General features: G+C 39.8%; 2 protein-coding genes across 6 annotated transcripts in view; one reads left to right on the top strand and one right to left on the bottom strand.

Annotated features, from left to right (window-relative positions):
- The window catches only part of LOC108166809 (zinc finger protein OZF-like), a gene marked incomplete at its 3' end in the record, with an annotated part of 267,441 nt that overhangs the window by 57,696 nt on the left and 190,964 nt on the right, over nucleotides 1-18,781 (top strand). The gene's annotated exons all lie outside the window — the stretch shown is intronic.
- lrrc75a (leucine rich repeat containing 75A) overlaps nucleotides 2,340-18,781 on the bottom strand; it is a 46,167-nt gene continuing 29,725 nt past the window's right edge. For all 5 annotated transcript variants that reach the window (XM_008426145.2, XM_008426143.2, XM_008426147.2 and 2 more), the window contains 2 exons: nucleotides 7,210-7,483; nucleotides 2,340-6,380 (listed from right to left, as the gene is read on the bottom strand). In XM_008426145.2, coding sequence (XP_008424367.1) covers nucleotides 5,760-6,380; nucleotides 7,210-7,483 — 895 coding nt within the window. In that variant the 3' untranslated portion in view covers nucleotides 2,340-5,759. The remainder of the gene's footprint in view (nucleotides 6,381-7,209; nucleotides 7,484-18,781) is intronic.

The following is an 18,781-nucleotide window of genomic DNA, read 5'->3' as shown; positions in this document are numbered from 1 at the left end:
CAGCTCATTATGATTAAGTACACGTACCTCCGGTTGGGACTCGTTGAAAGGCAGTCAGAGTAATCACCGCAATGAACCTGCAAGACCCTGACCCCAAAGCACTGAATAAACAAAACCCGTTGCTCTGACAGAACACACAGGTTAGTTCAAGTACAAGATAGCATGCAATATTTAAAGTCATTTGTTGTTGTAAAGGGTTCATTCCTTATGAAACTGGTTTTGGAGAGTCGCTTATTGTTCGAGTGGATTAAAGGGATTCTTTTTTCTTTGATATTAGTTGGATGTGCAAAGCTATTAATAATATCCTGCTGGTATCAATGAGGTCAAACATTAACCACCTGTCCATAAAAATGTCATCCTGTCACTGATGAACAGCTAAGATGAAGATTCTGTTAAAATCGACCATCAGACGGTTCTGGATGAATTTGTAAGGCTTTACCAGAGGGAAAACATATATTTAACTTTGGTAGAGAGTATTTGGTAAATCTAAGCTCAGTTCTACATTAAAGTCATTTTATGACGTTTAATTTATGGCTGTCTTCTCCATCTGTGATAAGGGAAAGTTTTCCAACCCTTCGAGGGAAAGGTCTAGACTCCAAGGTTTCTACTGAATTTTTTTCAAGGCCATTTTAAGTCCTGGTTGTTTCTCAGTTATGTTTTCCTGCCCTAAGATAACCCAACCCTGAGAGCCCTCACAGCAAAGCTGCCGTCACTCCGTCTCTTGTCTTGCCATATATGCAAGTATATCTGTGGGTCTAAATGTGAGGAAATGTTGCTAATTTTGTGGAACATCAAAAGGTATGTCTGTGGAGAATGTGGATCAGTTTAATGTTTTGTTAAGTGCAGTGATGACTAAATGCTTACCCAGGGAGGACAAAGGGAAAAGAACTCAAGCTCCACGAAAATATGACTCTTTTCTTTTCTTTTATTAAAACCACCAATATTTTTATTGTAACTAATTGTCCCTGCTTAACAAAAAACTAAATATATATATATATATAAAAAAAAAAAAAAAAGTTGAAAGGGAATAACAAAATTATAATAGATTTTCTCCAGGTGCTACAGTTTTCTCCCACAGTCCAAAAACTTGACTATTAGGTTAATTAGTCTTAGGTAACAACTGAAGATGAAAGTAAAACTCCGATTTTATGCATACTCGCCCTTTAGAAATGATTCAGTCAGTGAGAATATCTTCTGGGAGAAAATGTGCATCCCATTTCACCGTCCTGCTAGGAAATTGGCTTTTTCTGTAAAGGCAACTAATGAGTGGAAAACATTGCCTCGTGATGCGAGGATCATTAGATCTCTGAGGTTTTTCGAATCTATCTTGGAAAAATAAGATAAAAAGTGCTTAAACATGTAATCATTAACTATAACTGTGTGTGTGCCAGTGATAAAGTTTGTCTGTCGAAACTAATCTGCACTGTTGTATGTTTCTGTTTTGCTTTACTGCTTTTCCTGTAATCCGGTACAGAGCATCAGAGGGTGACCACAATGTTTGAATTATTCTGAATACTGATCACAATGGCTTTGAATTCTGTAATACTGTTAAAAAAAAAACCACATAATATTTTCTCTCTCCACCTTTCTCTAAAATCCACCTGGTAAAATTTGGGTTTAATAGATTCTGGTTTAAATTACATCAGGTAAAAGGATTTAAAGCCAGATAATCATTTACTGCACTTCTGGTACGATCTGATTCTGGGAATATCCTGCCGAGAGCAATAAAGAAACACCCCACTGTCTCAAAATTAAATGGGTTATTGTCAATATTTATCCCCATGCTGCACACATTAAGCGATACACAGTTTTCCAGTATTCCTCCCCGTGTCTGTGCTTTGTAAAAACCCCTCTCTATTTTACATAACTGAGACTTGATTAATGAAACACTCCAGAAACATGCCTTTGATTGGTCAGGATGGGGTTCAGTGTTCACTGAGCCTGTTTTTAAACACGCTGTAAAATCAGAAGCCTTGAAAGAGTCGGAAAACTTTCTACTGGTACTGTACGGCCTATTTTTCTCTCTCTACTGAAGTGTTTTAAGTCTGATAAGTGTCCTTAAGTGATGTCATTTGGCCCATCGTTTGATCACTTAAGACTGAAGTCATAAACATAAAAAACATCTGGAGCTGTGGTGGTTCAAAGAGACCATGGCGTGCTAATGCCTGACTGATGCTACAGTTCGATTTGTCATTATCATGACGCAGCTGAATCTATTAGAAACTAACTGCAGTTGTGTTGTGTCAGTGATCGATGTCGTTAGCAAGTTTTACAAAAGAGAAAGTATGAGCCCCATCTTGGTGAGTGAAACTGTTGACTCTCGAGGAGAGAATAAAAAATAATCTTTTCCCTTTTTTATTTAGTTCCACTCGAAGATCACGAGACTGCACTGCAACGTCGGGTCAAAATGAACAACAGAGGCACATTGAAGATCTCCGCTCAGCAGTGTGAAGCAGCAACACAAGCAAGAATTAAATGCAGAACAAAGTCAGACAGGTGGTGCATCGTCAGCCTAGATCTGCAAAAAATGGTCTTAACAAATCCTCACAGGGTCCGTTAATGTCTAAACTGATAGCACTTATTGGATTGGGGACTTTGATTGGGCTGGACTTCAATATGAAGCAGGCACCTAGGAGTACATGGGCGCTGTAAAGTGTAAAGTGCTCATCAGGTAAGGTTTTGTGCCCAGGGATGCCCGGTTAGATGTATCCTGAATGAACTGAATGACATGGTGATGACAGGATTCAGCCATTTGTGTGTTGAGACATGGGTGCATCTGAAAGTTGCGGTCTCTGACAGACTGGACTTGCCAGCCCTGGACTACAGAAACCGTGCGAGTCACTCTGCTGGAAGTTAGCAGGATGACTCACCGAAATTAATTTACTGTTGTAGACGGAAAGAAACACAGATTAGAATAGTTTTGTATGCAGTTATCCACTACCGAAGCAACAATACTGCTTTGAACAAATGAAAAACATAAAAAATGATAAATGCAAAAGCAACAAAGGCAGGAAAAAATGATCCCATCTCATCTGAACTGCTTCTAATGGGACTTACTTCAAACAGCAGTATTAGTTTGTTAGTCTAAAACAAATATCTAACATAACAAGAAAATGTTCTGCAAACTGTTTTAATTCCAGTTTAAATCTGTTGTCTTTGTTAGTCTTAATCTTTCACCAACAAATAAGGAGAAATGTACTGAAAAATATTAACTCATAGGAATAACCACAAAGTATTTTTTCTTAGGCACAGCTCAAACTTCTTAGATGAACATTGGACATGACCTAAAAGCTGCCTTTTCAGGAGCCAAAAATATACATAGCTCTCAAATAAATCTTTGCAAACTCAGGTTTCTGATTTTAGTTTTACATCCAACGATAAACTTAGTGCTCCTTAAGATTTTTTTCTGTTTAGTGAGACAGTTAAGCCAAAAAAACATTTACTTTTGAAAACGTGAATGCCATTTTTTCAGTTTGTAGATAAAAAGTACTTCTGAAGAAACTGAATTTTTAAATGTAATTTTAGTCAGAGGATTATTGATTGTTTCAAGAACTTACTTTCCCATTTATTCATTTCTTGCATTTGTGCACAAAATCAGCAACACAGAGAATTAAAAATGATTTTATTTTTTTTACTGCTTGCTGTTACTGTTTCACCAGCATTATGATTAAGACTTAATCTTGTCGTTTAGTATCTAGCTTGGATCGTTCCACAGGCTAAAGTTAATGGCTAGTCTGAGAAGGGCCAAGAGCGAAACTGATTTCTTACATTTAGAGATTTCTGAAAATGTTATTTAATAGACCTTTAAACTGTTAAAATGTTTACTTTGGAAGATTATTTGCAGAGGAGCCAATGGTTATTCACACAGCAAACGGAGGGCTGAGGCTGAATGTCAACAGTGATTCTCCTGAGAGAAACATGCAATGAGAAAGGAATATGGAAAGGTTTTCAGGTCAGAATAACTGCCTGATAGAAGAGGAAAGTGGTGCAAAAAGCAAAAATGTGTGCATGTTGTGTTGTAAGTATGAGTTTTGTTTTTCATCTAAATAAATAAAAAGTGAAACCGTGAAAATATCTTCCTTCAAAGGTTCATAAAACAGTGTTTGTGTAAATCTCTACGATGTTTTTAAAACTGCAGCAGTTTTAAGCTGGCCCTTCTTGGACTAGCCGTTAGCTTCATTCGCTAGTAGAAAGTTAGATGCTAACAAAACCTTTAAGATAATAAAACCTAAGAGGTACTGCCTACAAAATAAATATTTCTCTCTAGGTTCTCGTTTTCTCTGATGTTTCAGTTGAAGTTTAGAAATACCAGATTCAAAGCTAATGTTGAAAGCTGCACAAAACTTTCTGTTCCGGCTTCACAGTTCACTTTGTAGCACAGACTTCCTGACTCCCATGTGTTTATTGACCTTCCCTTTATAGTCTGTTTGAAAACGAATACATGCAATACATTTGTTTCTCAATAGGTATGTTTTTTTTGTCCCTTTAGTATTTTGTGTCTTTGCAGGTTGTACCGTTGCATAACCCAGCAGTGATCCAGCTATGTTGTGCAGCTTGGATCTCAAGCTTTGATAAGATTTTCAGCACGTTTTGAACCGACTATTCGTCAATTAATACTCACTAAGAAAAGTTTCCTACTAGAGGCAAACTAACTTTTTAAGTCAAACCGATAAGATGACTTCCTTACTTGTGGCTCGGCAACACAGTATGAAGTGTTGCTGATTGATTACCTGGTTGTTCAGCTCCACCTGTGAACGAGGCAACATCTGACTTTGTACATATTTACTGCATTTGGATGAAGCTAAGTTTTCATTCTCATATTTCTCTATATGTCTAGGTCTGTCTCTCTGCAACAATACAACTTGTTCCCTTATAAAATATCTAGTAGACTAGTTTAGCTCATAAATATTGCTGCTCCAGACTCCAATAGTACTAAACATGAGCTCTTGGTTGTTAGAACTTCAGAACTAAGCTACGCGATATCTCCTCAAACATCTTATATATATTTTGATATTTATAGTACAACCAAAAATACAGTTTATCTGTAAAAGTTCTGCATGATGTTACGTGAGGAGGGAAAGCACAGCTGGGTGAAAGCTACATACTGCTACCTGAGTGCAACCATAGGGGCGGCGGGGGCTATATATAAACACAGCGCTGTAAGCATGTGACGCACGCTCGCGTACTGAGCCATGGAGTAAAAGCATGACCTAGATTATGAGGAAAAGTACTTCTAAATGTTTCATGTTCGGAGACGTGGCCGGTCCTAGCACATCTATCCTCTGTACACATTCAGTCTAAAATAGCAAGTTTTCTTTTGTAACTTCTTCATGGCGACTGGTTTGCTCTCCGCCTGTGAAACACTGCGCACCTGTTTGGTTGGACTGCAGCAGCAGATTTACGCCGATGGCTTAACTTTTGATTTCTGCTCGTCTTCTGATCCTGGTGGTTGTGGGAGGGAAAGGTTCTCCGGCTTGGTTTCATCTCATTTTGAACCAGCAAACAGAGGTGCTACAGGCACATGTAGGTATTAGCACAATTATAACAAGGAAGGACCTGATTCAAGATCAACATTCTGCATTGAGCCTCATCAGTCTATTCTGTGCATCCTCAGGCGTATCGGATCGGTTGGTCATAAGTCACCAGCGGGGGCTTGTTCATGAGGACCGCATGCAACGCTGCAGCCTGTACTCCCATCGCCTCTGTCCACACAGGACGGGACACAAGAAGGAAAACACAAGCAGATTTGGGAGCAACACTCAGGTTAAATGTTCTGATTGGTCCGTCATGTCCCCCTCCTCCACTCTCATTGGCTCAACTACAGCAAAGGAGTGCTGGGACTGGCTGGAGCAGGACAGGCGCGATGAACGGCTCTGTGTGTCGTCCTCGTCCTCTGCCATCACCGCCCTCCTCCCGGGTCTTATGTCTCTTCTCTGGTCCACCTTCTCTTTTTCCTTCTCCTTCTCTTCCTCCTCTCGCCACGCTCTCCTGCTCCTCACCGTCGCTTTCCGCTGCTCCCCCAGCGTCCACATGCTGTCCTCCTCATCGTCTTTGCCCTGAATCTCCCTGTCGAAGTCCAGCAGCTCTTCCATCATCTCCTCGATCTCCGTCTCTCCGTCCATCTCCTCCTCCACCTCCGATCGGAGCTCGCCCATGCTCTCGGTCAGGTTGGTATCGTCCGTCTCCTCCTCCTCTCCGAGACCCCTCAGCCTTTCGGGAGGGTCGCTGGCCTGACTCTCGCCGAACTCCAGGATGGTGGGCAGGTTGCCCTGCTTGGGGCAGCGCTTCCTCAGGCTGACCAGGAAGGGTTGAGGCAAGGAGAAGATGTCCACGTTGTTCCCCAAATCAATCCATGTCACACTTGGAAAACTGCTTGGATCCTGAAATGGGAAATATTCACATTAAAAGGAGATGTTTAGCTTCATTTTTTTTGTTGAGGATCCACATTAGCTACACTAGGTTTAAATACTCTAGTCTTCTTACAGACCTGAAAAAAATTATTTTACTACACCTGTCACGACTGGTGAAGGTGAAAATAGGGAAGAGCCAAAATGCAAGTGGCGACGTGGAATGGTGAAGATTTACTTAAAGACTTGACATGGACATAAGTGTTCATCAAACTACAAACATAAAATGCACAAGAATCCCAAGACAAAGGGATGATGAGGAATTTCAATACTACGTGAGACAGGTGAGGAAGATAACTAATCAGGTAACACAGGTGAAAAACATGAGCTAGAAAGTTGGCCTGAGGAAAGCCGACTAGAGAGAGACTACAGGAAATAAAACCTTGCATGTAAAAGATGACAGAACCTTCTCAGCACAAATGAAACTAAAGAAAACCAAAACATGGAAACTGGAACATGACAGGACTGAAACAGAGGGACTGTAATAATCAAGGCTTGAACAGAACCAAGACAAGGGAGACTAGAATAACAATGAACAGAGATTAGACCAGCATGAGAATTAGATTAGCAAGAAACTAATCTAAACAAAACTTTAATTTAAATAAAACATAACACAAATGGAACATAACCTAGAGAAACAAAACATGACACCAGGTCAACTATGAACCCCAACCCACAGATAAATAAGCAAAGACTATGAATAACATAAACCCCATGACAAAAACCACCAATCCCCCAGACATCACGACAACACCTGATTATTATCAATGGTGTAAAAAAAAACAAGACAATCCTTTCTGACCTTCAGGGCGTCAGTGAGCTCCTTCAGAATAGCTCTGGTGAGTCTGTTTCCGTTCAGAGCCAGTGTCTCCAGGTGCGGCAGAGCAGCCAGCGTGGGAAGGAGCTGGAGGAAAGCCTCGTCAGTCAGCTCGGTGAAGCCCAGCTCCAAGCTGACCACGATGGACGCGTGACGCTGCAGGTGTGCAGACAGACGCTCCATGTCGCGAGTCGTTAGAGGGATGCCAGACAGATCCAGGGCGCCGCTGGACAACGGAGCTGACAACACCGCCTTTAGGCTGGAGACACAAGAACGGAAAATATCTAAGGCGGTGTGGATCAGATCCTTTCAGAGATCAGTCAAACTGTTCAGAATATTTCACTATTATAAAGTCACACTTTTTGCAATTATAGCATTATTTACCATGGCTAGTTGTATAAGACTAAAGACAGCACTATTTTCACAATACATTCTGCACATAATCATTATTAGTAGGTCACCAATTAGACTATATAATAATTATATGCATATTTTTCAAGTCCGAAATGTAGCAGGTATTATGTATTTGTGCAATAAGGAGATCAAACCCATATAAACTGTGCATAATTATTTGGCACCTTCTCATCCTCAGGCAAAATTAGCTGAAAATCAGATTAAGCTGAGTTTGAAAAATACCTGTCTGGCTCCGACTGGTTGTTTTTGTATTTCTGCAGATGGCAGTAGGACAACAGGGAGAGGGCAGAGTCTGATTTTTTTTCCACAGATTATCTGCCTTGGGTTATCCTGTCATTTAATTACTTTTAACAAATGTATATTTAAAAAAAAATGTTTATAAAAATTAAATACTGAATATTTAAAGTATGGCAAATAAGAACATAAACTGTTAAAAAACAATAAATGTTTGTTTGTTGGGGTTGTTTGCCTTGAATGCTGTTTGAAAACATGTTGGAGCCAAAAAAAATAAATTGAGTTTTGGTGTCTGTATCTGGCAGCAAATTAACATTTGGGTTCTGACACATAAAAGGAAAAAAAATTACCTTAGACGATATAATGAGAAGCAACCAGCCATCTTGTGTGACTGCAGGGCTGGACTGTTATCAACAGTTAGCAGCTGAATGCGTTTATCTGTTCGTGAGCCAGAGGGACTTTAGGGGAATCTAGGACACGGCAGCCCAAAGCAAAAAAGAGAGGTCAAATCTAGCTTCCCAAAATGGTTTTGTTCCCTCTGTCTGGTCACAGAGACAGTCCCTTGTTATTGAGTTATGTTTTAGATTTGATTTTAAGCTGCCGGGTTCTGATTGGTTGGGTCGAGGCACAGGAATGTTATGCACATCATTCCAGGTGGGTCCATTTAAGGACATCTTCTGAGGATCAGACCTTTGCTATCCATTGTTCTTCTGTATTCGTCATACACTATGGCTGCCACGAATCGCCCACCGAAATGTAAAAATTCAGAGATTTTCATAATGTTTCGGTTTCAGTCTGAACACCTGTTAGTATTTAAACCAGGAAATAAAAAGATAATTTTGCGTTCTGAACTGACACTGACTGAACAAGCAACAAGTGGACACGTCTGACTGAACCTTATCTTATTTCTTTTACATCATTTCTGTGTTTCCCAGCTAAGGACATTCGTCTCGGTCGGGATCAGAAGGATTCTCTCAGGCAGAACTTTACAATCTGGGGTCTCAGGGGACTTAAGCCATGAATCTTATTAAACTGCAGTTTCCTTCTGCTATTTCCTACATCTCCAACAAGCCTCGATTATAGGAGGCTTCTAGTCAAAACAAAAGTATTACAGAAGTGAAAATGAATCTTTTTGTCCAAGCGAAATAAAAATACACCAGTGCCCATGTAATAGGGTTCTGTTTTAACAATATTATAAATATGAAGTTTGTCAAAATGTGCTTGTTTATTCTTTGAATTCATTTTATTTAGTCAACAAGTTGTTTCTTTAGACATTTATTTGTGTTTTAAGTTCAGTTATGCTGCGCTTAACAGTTGTTGGTTTTCATAGTAACCGGTAATTTTTTCATAATTAAGGACCAACTGTCTGTCCAGTAAAGAAATTTTAAAGAACATATCCAAGTAGTCAAATACCTAGAAGAATTAATCATAAAGCATGTCAGCTTCACTATTAGAAAAAGCATTCAGCATGCTGAGGTGAGCTGAGAATGCTGAGAATCTATAATAGAGAAACTTGAGATTAGGCAATGTTGTTAGTAATCAAACTAATATTTGAACTATTATGATGCGCATGGGGAGATAAGGGAGGCATGATATATCTGCACTAACATCAGTGTCAGCTGATATTAGTCCTTTTTTAATATATTGTTATCCATTCGATGAATAAAACTGTACTGATATTAACAACCAACATTTAATTCCAGCTTATTGTGATTTGTTTCTGAAGAAGGTATTTGTTTAGTCATGTGACAGTGATAGTGATGTAGTGGGTTTTTTCTTTTCAGTGTTGAAAGGGTAGTGAAGTAATGCATCTGTAAATATTGGTTATCAGCCATTACTGCAATATCAACATCGATACTGGTCAAAATCCCTAGTGGAGGTAGATAGTAGAAAGGAGGTTATTCTCCCTGCAAAATCACGTCTTTCTATGCCACTGAAATGAAAAGCAGATATGCTAGAGTGTAATGGGAGTGTAAGGGAGAAAACATGTAAGTGTATGTAATTGGTAATGAAGTGTTTTAAAAAAACACCTTGCAGCAGATGATGCTGCCACTGACAGTCTGGGTAAGTGATCTCAAACTACTTCCCACAGCAGCCCTGGAGGGACGCGCACCAACCCCAGTCCAAGCACACCATTTCCTCCTCCACGCTAAGTGAAAGTGTGCTAATTAGTCGACACAGCTGGTGTGGTGATGCCCTCGGCTCTCAGTTACTCCAAGATTGAAAACACTGATCTAATCGTTCCAGTCCATAATACCACCTCCCATGTTCAGCAGCCCCTCCTCTTCCACTCTTGAGTTCACAGGACCACCAGAAAGTAAAATTACATACACTTGAACCCAAAGGCAATCTTTTAAGCACCGCATGCAGTCTGATGTGCTATCAGCATGGAGGGATTTTTCTCCTATGGCTTCATGGGTTGCTTTCCCATGGCTTAAAGCCCCATAGCCTGTCACAGCTCATACAGCTTCCAGTGCTGCTCTCTTCTCATCGATTTGAAGCAATAAACAAGAGCAGGCATGAGTCGCAGAGTGGAAATAAAACACAGATGAGAAGCTAAAGGAAGTCATGATGTGTTTGGCTTCAGACCAGAATCCCACGCCATGGAATGCGACACACTCCTCCCAGCTTCAAACCAGGGTCACCCACCCTCTGTCTCAACAACACTGGCGATACGGTGGAAGGGAGGATGATTCTCCTCTACGAATCTCATTCTGGCTTCATTCCTGGAAAGTAAAGGTGTACATTAAATCTGCAGTATGTAACTTTTATTTAAAAAAAGAAGTTTTTTACATATTTGTTAAAACCGTCACCACGACGTGACAGTTTGTTATGAGACGGATCCTCTGTGAAATTACCAATCTCCGCCACACAGAGGATAATTGACAACTCTAAGATCCGCCTCCTTGCCCTGATTGGTTGTTTCTAGTTAGCACCAGAAGTGCTGGGAGAGGGCAGAAGAGCTTGACTTTTTCACTGATTATCTGTCTCGTACCATACTGTCATGATATAGTGAGCGTGTCAACAAATATGTAAAAAAATATGAGTATACAGTATGTATAAAAGTTATATACTGCAGCTTTAAGTAATGGTGAGGTTCAATAAAAATTTTTACTCAAGTTGATTCCATCCATCCATTTTCTTACACCCTTGTCCCTTGGTGGAGTCGGGAGGGGTGCTGGTGCCCATCTCCAGCTGATGTTCCGGGCGAGAGGCGGGTTCACCCTGGACAGGTCGCCAGTCTGTCGCAGGGCAACACAAAGAACAAACAACCATGCACACACACACTCACACCTAGGGGCAATTTAGACACACCAATTAACCTGACAGTCATGTGTTTGGACTGTAGGAGGAAACTGGAGTAAACCCATGCATGCACAGGGAGAACATGCAAACTCCATGCAGAAAGACCAGGGCCGGAAATCGAACCCAGAACCTTCTTGCTGCAAGGCAACAGCTCTGGCAACTGCGCCACTGTGCAGCCCGCACAAGTTGATTGCATGGTGTGTAATTAATCACATTTAATTCGAATTTTAATTGAAACTCTTGCATTGACCAAATAAGTAGCGTTTTTAATTCATGGATAGACATAGCAGCTCTACAACAGACATAGCAGCTCTACAACAGAGATAATGTTGGCATTAGCGTTGGGGACATCTGTGCTGCTGCAACATGTTTTGCATTGAGATGGTAATTTAGAGGTTAATAGCGCCGATGATAGGCTGCCTAGTTTTAGCACAACTTGCACACAACATTAATTCCTTTTCAACAGTCTCATCAGATTGTTTTCTTGAAGCAAAAATTAACTGAGCAGCACCCAACTGGACTTATTCAACTGAAGTCAAGCTAGCTCAATTGAAAAAAAAACAAAAAACCTCAAGTTAACTCAGTGGCACTACAGTTTAGTATCTGTCTATGTGCGTAATATCAGTCTGTTGTTGCTTTTCTGTTGAATGAGGAATCTAAAATAAATGACCAAATTTCTGTTAGAAACCTGGCAGAATCAGAGCAACATCTTGGACCCTGTGCAGCTCTGATTATTACAGTGACATTAAAATAACTTGTGACTCAGCAGCTGCTCCTCCTCTTGTCCCCACACTGAGGAAACAGTTAGGTAACAAGTCATTACTAGCATTTCATACTGCTCTTGGAATAAACTTTTGAAATGGTTTCATCTTAAGTTTACCTCCAATAATAAAGAACTTGTAACATTTTCCCCTAAAGTATGATGAAACATATAGTGTATTTCCACAACAATTCCTAACACACAATTGTTTTGATCACTTTTGAACGGCCTGGAACTGCCCACTTGTTTCCTGAAAAAGACTCATAAAGCGAATTCATGCCTGACGTATGTGAATAAAGCTGTGGAGGCAGAATGTGCATTTATGATATCAGGATATTGCTTTATCCCAAGTTTACACCCTCTACACACCTCTTTAACTTCTTTTCTCAATTAACTGTGTGTGTGTTTTTGTTACCTGGGAGGACACAGGAAGGTGAGGGAGGCGGAAAAAATTATCTTTAAACTTCCGTACAATAAGATTCATAAAGATAGTGTAGAGGCTGTGCACAAGTAAGCTTTGTGTACGTATCCATGTATTTCCAGGAGACGTCACCGACTCCAATGTAATTACCTTGTTCAGCTTTATCAAATCATTTACCATCAGGAACTACTTCTATGCACAGTCTGATTTAATGCAATCATTGCAGCATGTCATTACACTGATTAGGCCAATTTCAACCAGAGGCAAAGTGAAAGACAAATCTGCCGCTGAGTGGTAATCTGGGTGAGAACACTCCAACAATATTCTTCACTGTTGCTTTGTTTGAACCTTCATGTTGCCTAAATCGGAGACTGATGCTGCCTCATTGATTTCATCCTTCATTCTTACATCTTTATTTAAGGTACCAGGACAAGATAGTTCATTCACACTCCCAACATTTCTTTTTTTCTGTATAGTTCGCATGGGCAGCATGCTACTTTTCTTGCACACAGTTTTTTTTACATGTTATTGCTTGATTTTGGATTTAAAGAAATAGTCTTTATAGATTTGAGATATTAGTTTCTGAGATTTCTTTAACGTCTGAGCTAACGTTTATCCTAATCTGAGTATTATTACTCAGCATTTTCTGGTGACTCGAACACATGTCATTGTTTATGTAATTTTTGTTTATTTTGTACATATACATAAATATTTATTATGTACTTACATTAAATAAAAACCTCGACTACTGGCCTACCGAGTAATCAGGCTCTGCTTTGGTTGCTAGGTGACGGGCTGGGCTCTGCTTTGGTTGCTAGGTAATGGGGCAGTGCCAACCGATTATGATGTCCAGGAGAAGTGAATGTTGCAAATCAATGACTCTCAAATAATATCTGCTGGATTTCCTTAGAAACTTTTTAAGCTACCTTGAATAATTAATCGAGTTTAATGCACTGCTGCTCTGTTTATGTCTGCTGAATTGAAATGACTGTTTTCTGAAGGGCAGTGAGACGACATCTGTTGTGAATTGGCGTCATATAAATAAAACTGAATTGAATCGAACATAATTATTGAAACTGCTTGTTCTTTCAGACACCAAAAAAGCATTAACTTATTGCCAGAAAGTAACTGTGTATTGTAAACATCTGCAGTGTTGTGTATTTTCCAGGCACAACGTGCCATTTAATAGCACAATAAAATAACTAGGTTTTCTTCAATTGTTATAACAATTGCTATACATATCAAATATGACTTGAACAAAATTCCATGTTGCAGTACAAAGCCTTGATATTAGTACTCTTTGAAACTCCTGAAAGAATCAAGGCAACACTCCAGGTATGTTTTAGATGAGGCAATAACAATATAATATGATGTAAAGCTTAAAAAAAATGTTAAGCACTTGGGTTGTTTTAGAAGTAATAGAGACCCAAATGGAAATACAAAACATACAAAAAGTGATTTTCCCCTAATAGGCTCCATTGAAATACAAAACTTTCTTTTATTATCAAATCTTCACAAATGTCTGTTATTGACATTGAAGTTTGTGGTTGCATCATGTCAAATTGAGAAAAATTTCAAGGGGAGTGAAAACTTTTTCAAACCATTGTGACCATTCGCTTGACTGCAGAGACACAGTCAGCCAGCTTTCAGGTTTTTATAATCCCATATTCAAGTTAAGAGCTGATTACTTTATCTTCCCCAAGCAGCTGCGTTTGAGTCGTTATCGCCTCCTGGCCAACGGGACTCCATGAGTTTGTCAACAGCAAAACTTCAGATGTTATATTCCAACATCTCGATAGAAAGAAGAAAACTGACCAGAACACTTTGCTTTCTTTCTTTCACTCATGGTGAATTTTTTTTTTCTGAGAGCAAGAGATGCACAAAGTGTCCTTTTGTGCATCTGCCAGCAGTGGGTCTCAGTGGGTAAACCCATTATTCACACAGCTTCCAGGGGCCACTGGGAATAAACATGAGTCACAGACAGATGACAGAGCTGCACTGTGCAGAAGGAACGGACATGGAACTAGCTGAGCACCAGGTCTTTCTTATCTGATTGTAGCGTGCTTATGCACTGATATGGAGCCATGGCACTGCGCTCGCTGTGCGGCTGCAAGTCACAGCACAGCGGCGGGCTTTACATACCACATACCGACAGGAAAGTTTACATCTGAATGGCTTTATTCAACAGTAATAGTTCATGTGTCTGGGCTGCATAATGAAGAATGATCTTCTGAACTGGTATGGTATGGTATGCTAAGCAGAAAAAGAGTGGGCAGCTCAGAGTTTTAGCTGTAACATGAGCTTCATCTGTACACAAATTAAAATAATTCACAGCTATTTTTTTTTTCTAAGAGAGCAGATCATTCAAATTTATCAAAAAAGCATAATTCTCCCAAAAATCGCACTGGGTCCTGTTCTTTCTCGACTGCTCAAGGCTTCGCTGGCGGCTCTGTTAAAAGCCGGTGTATTTTTAGAAAATGGATGTTTGATTGTTTCCTGTGTCCTCGTCTTTATGGCATGAACACACCAAGCTGTGTGCAGCTCAGTGAGGATGAACCGAAGTGTACAATTTGGCACCTTGTATAAAAGGGCAGAAAGAATGACTCACAGGATGAGTCAGGGGAGAGAGCAAAGAAAGAGAGAGATGAGATTAGGATTAAAATAGGAAAAGAATGTGATTCCAAGTGCTTTCAAAGAGCTGGGATTAATTTTTAGTTTTCACTGGCTGTGGACTGTAAATTATAACCTGGATTAGAACAGAATTAACAGCTGAGAGTGAGCAGCTCGAGAATATCAGTGACCGGTGTGGTGAGAGGATTTCATTGATCGCAGTGAGCTCTTGAACATTTATTAGAGACTAAAACGCATTTTAAACCGCCTCATCTGGACTCTTTATTTACTACATACATGCTCAGCGGATATAAATGAGCCAAATTTAACTCCTGTGGTGTCGAATGGCAACAAGCCAAGCAGGTGCAGATTCTTTCTGAAGCGATGAAGTCCAAAATCAGGATTTTAATCACTGCACTGATTGAACTACTCAGGATTTTCTGATTAAAAATATCAGTTATTGAAACAGGTACATCACTTTTTTACTCTTTTTTAAACGGTTTTTGCACAGGTGGCCATTTTCTATTAGCAATAAGTATTGTTAGAAAAGCATTGTTATTTAAGGAGACCAACACTTCCTTGAAAAATTAGGATCTGATTCTAAGCAATATAAAATGTGTTTATTAAATTTTTTGGAAAAAGTCATTCTCAGATGATGAGATTTCACCTGAACTTGCAGTGCACTGTCGGCTGTTTAAAGACCTTCATGAACCAATTCGCCCAAACTACAATTTTCTTAGGCAATGTGGCTGAGATAAAAAGTGAAATAAAACCAAGCAGCTCCATTTTGCCGTTACTGGAACGAACATGTTGTTCATTGCAGTCAAATAAAATAACACTTGTCCTTTCCATCAGCCATTGTACAGCGGTTAAACCAGCAGACCAGATGTGCTCGAACTCCGCTTGGGCTGCTATGTGGGTTGTTGCCAGGTTACGGGCTGGGTTCGGCTGGAGTTGCTAGGTAAAGGGACAGTGCCTGTCAATTGTGACTTAATTATCAGGAGTTTTTTTTTAAATGACTCATTTTTCAGACACCAAAAAACATTAGATTATTACCAAAAATACCAGGATGCCTGCTGGACGCCTCCCTGGTGAGGTGTTCCGGGCATGTCCCACCGGGAGGAGGCCCCGGGGAAGACCCAGAACACGCTGGAGGGACTATGTCTCTCAGCTGGCCTGGGAACGCCTTGGGATTCCCCCGGAGGAGCAGGAAGAAGTGGCTGGGGAGAGGGAAGTCTGGGCCTCCCTTCTGAAGCTGCCGCCCCCACGACCCGACCCCGGATAAGCGGCAGAAAATGGATGGATGGATGGAAATTACCAAAAAAGTGTCTGGATGTTTTTTGTTTTTTTTTGTGCTTAGACTGTTTCTAGAAGTAGTAGCGACTTAAATGTAAGTACAAAAACTCACAAAAGGACAATTGTGCATAAAAGGTCCCCTTTAAAAATTTTTCATGTGAAATGTTACTGTAATTCAGAGATTTTCAAAGAAAGCTGTCAACATTTCCAAAGCTGTATGGAAATGAGCAGACATCTTATTCTCTCTCAGTCTGAATAAATCATACATCTCCACACGTGTCTTTCTTTTTGTGCAAAACTCCACAGCTACGTGAAATAGCAAACTATTTCTGTTTAGTTTTTCACCCAATGATGAAATCACGTCAACACATCAACAAATCCAGAAAACTCCATGGCACGAAGCACCTTGCAGCAGTCAAAGAGCAGAGAGTGTTTACTGCAGTTTGAGATCGCCTGTGTTACTACAGGACCTTTTCAACGCGTCCGCTGGCCCGGCATGCTTTGATCCACGGCTGGAACAAAGCGAGCAGAGCTGGAGTGTGAAAGGATACGACACGGCAAATCGATGGCCTCCTGCAGGCGGGAAAATGGGTTAGAAACTGGCAATGATGCATTTCCAATAATTCTGTCTGACACCGTTGTCTGCCAAACCATAGATGCTGCAAGGTCTTTTCATTGTACTCTAAAAAACTGATATCTTTACGTTAAAAGTTCCAATATATTACATAATTGCTGCTTTAGATTAAACAAAATCATTAATTAACCTCTTGTTTACTTTTCAGGCCTCCATTTCTCTCGTGTGGGGAAAATCTTCGATGGTAAATAAAGATCTAATATCCTCCCAGACTGGTTCTGTCTGATAGTGAGGAAACACAGAGAAAGTGGGAAAGATCCAGACAGGTTGAGTCAACATTTAACTTCTCCCTCTGCTGGCAGTCAGAGATCAGGCGGGAGGGCGACCAGAAATCTGGTTGGCGAAGCAGCGACAGCCAGCGAGTCGGTGGGCGGCAGCCAGACAGCAAAAAGATCCAAGAGGCGAGAGAGGAAGAGAGCAAGGAGCAAGGTGTGGGACTATCTGACGTAAACAGCACTCTGTGTGCTCATGTAACAGTGGTTTCCATGGCAAACAATGTTATAGTCAGACAAAACCTTAGAGAGACCTCATTATTTGGCAACATCATGAAAGCTAAACGAGCTACTTGGAAAAAGAGACACACAGTTGCAAGACCCAGGAGGGACACACCGAGACAGACTCCGGTCCAGGCCAAGCGGTCAGCAGTCAGACTCTGTTTACATGCTGTTTGTTCAGTCAGAGAACATTGAAGGGAATGAAGATTCTTGGCGTTTGGTCTCCACAGACCTGTAGCTGGTGCTGCCGAGTTCACTGCAGACAATGTGAACTCATGCAGCCCTGCAGGTGCTTTATGCTGCTGCTGACACGTGGAAACCATTTTCATTTCTGTTTTACACTTGTAATGGCAACGTGAAGTCAAACGTGCAAGTCTATGACTATTATGTCTTATATAAGAATTAGGCCTGCAACTAACAATTATTTTAGTAATTCATTAATTTGATGATTATTCTGATGATTAAGAAGGCAGCAACACTGGCACACGCTGCAGATTTTTAATTTAACCACTTAATCCTTTTACAGCGTTAGAAATATATTAAAAGATGCAAATAAGCAACAAATTCAATTTCTTTTTTAAATAAGAAAATAAACATAGCATTCGTTTTGAGTACACTCAGTTATTTATAGCAAATTACGCATCAGCAGCTAAACAAATATTTCTAACATCAACATGTGAAAAGCTCAGCTGTTTCTGTTCGATTTAATGTCAATAGGGCTGGTCTGTTGGAGAAGCTCTATGTAGAAAGCATTTACAGACAAAGAAGGTTTTTCATATATATATATATATATATATATATATATATATATAATAAATAATATACCTTGTATATATATATAATAAATAATATACCTTGTATAGTTTTGGCATAATTACTGCTCTCAATATGTTGTTCTTTCAGCAAATGCCCTTTTTTTGAGTCTGTATTCTCCAGTTCATGATTAATCGATTACTAAATTAGCTGACAACTGTTTAAATCATCGATTAATCACGATTAATCATTTCAGCCTTAATGCATTCTATTTCATAGTGCTGTGCTGCAGAACAGCATGAATTTATTTTTATCTTTCTGCCTTACCATTCAAAATCACCAGCAACAAATAAATCAATGGTGATAGATCTGCAGCTGGTGATTTTTAATTGTTAGTTGCTGTGCAGGATAACCAATCGAGCGTCATGTTAGGGCTTATTTAATGAGACACAGAAGTTGTTTCAATTATATAGTAATACATATGTAATATGATCTAATGAAAATACTTGATTTTGAAAGATATATGATAAGAAAATAGTACTTATATTTCCAATTTTACTCAGATATTCACATATTATTATGTGGCAGGAATATCACTCAGAGCCTGACCTAAGACTTTTTAAAGTTGTTTATTT

Source organism: Poecilia reticulata, linkage group LG13 (genome assembly GCF_000633615.1).
Source record: "Poecilia reticulata strain Guanapo linkage group LG13, Guppy_female_1.0+MT, whole genome shotgun sequence".
Classification (NCBI taxonomy): domain Eukaryota; kingdom Metazoa; phylum Chordata; class Actinopteri; order Cyprinodontiformes; family Poeciliidae; genus Poecilia; species Poecilia reticulata.
This window is presented reverse-complemented; position numbering and strand designations above follow the sequence as displayed.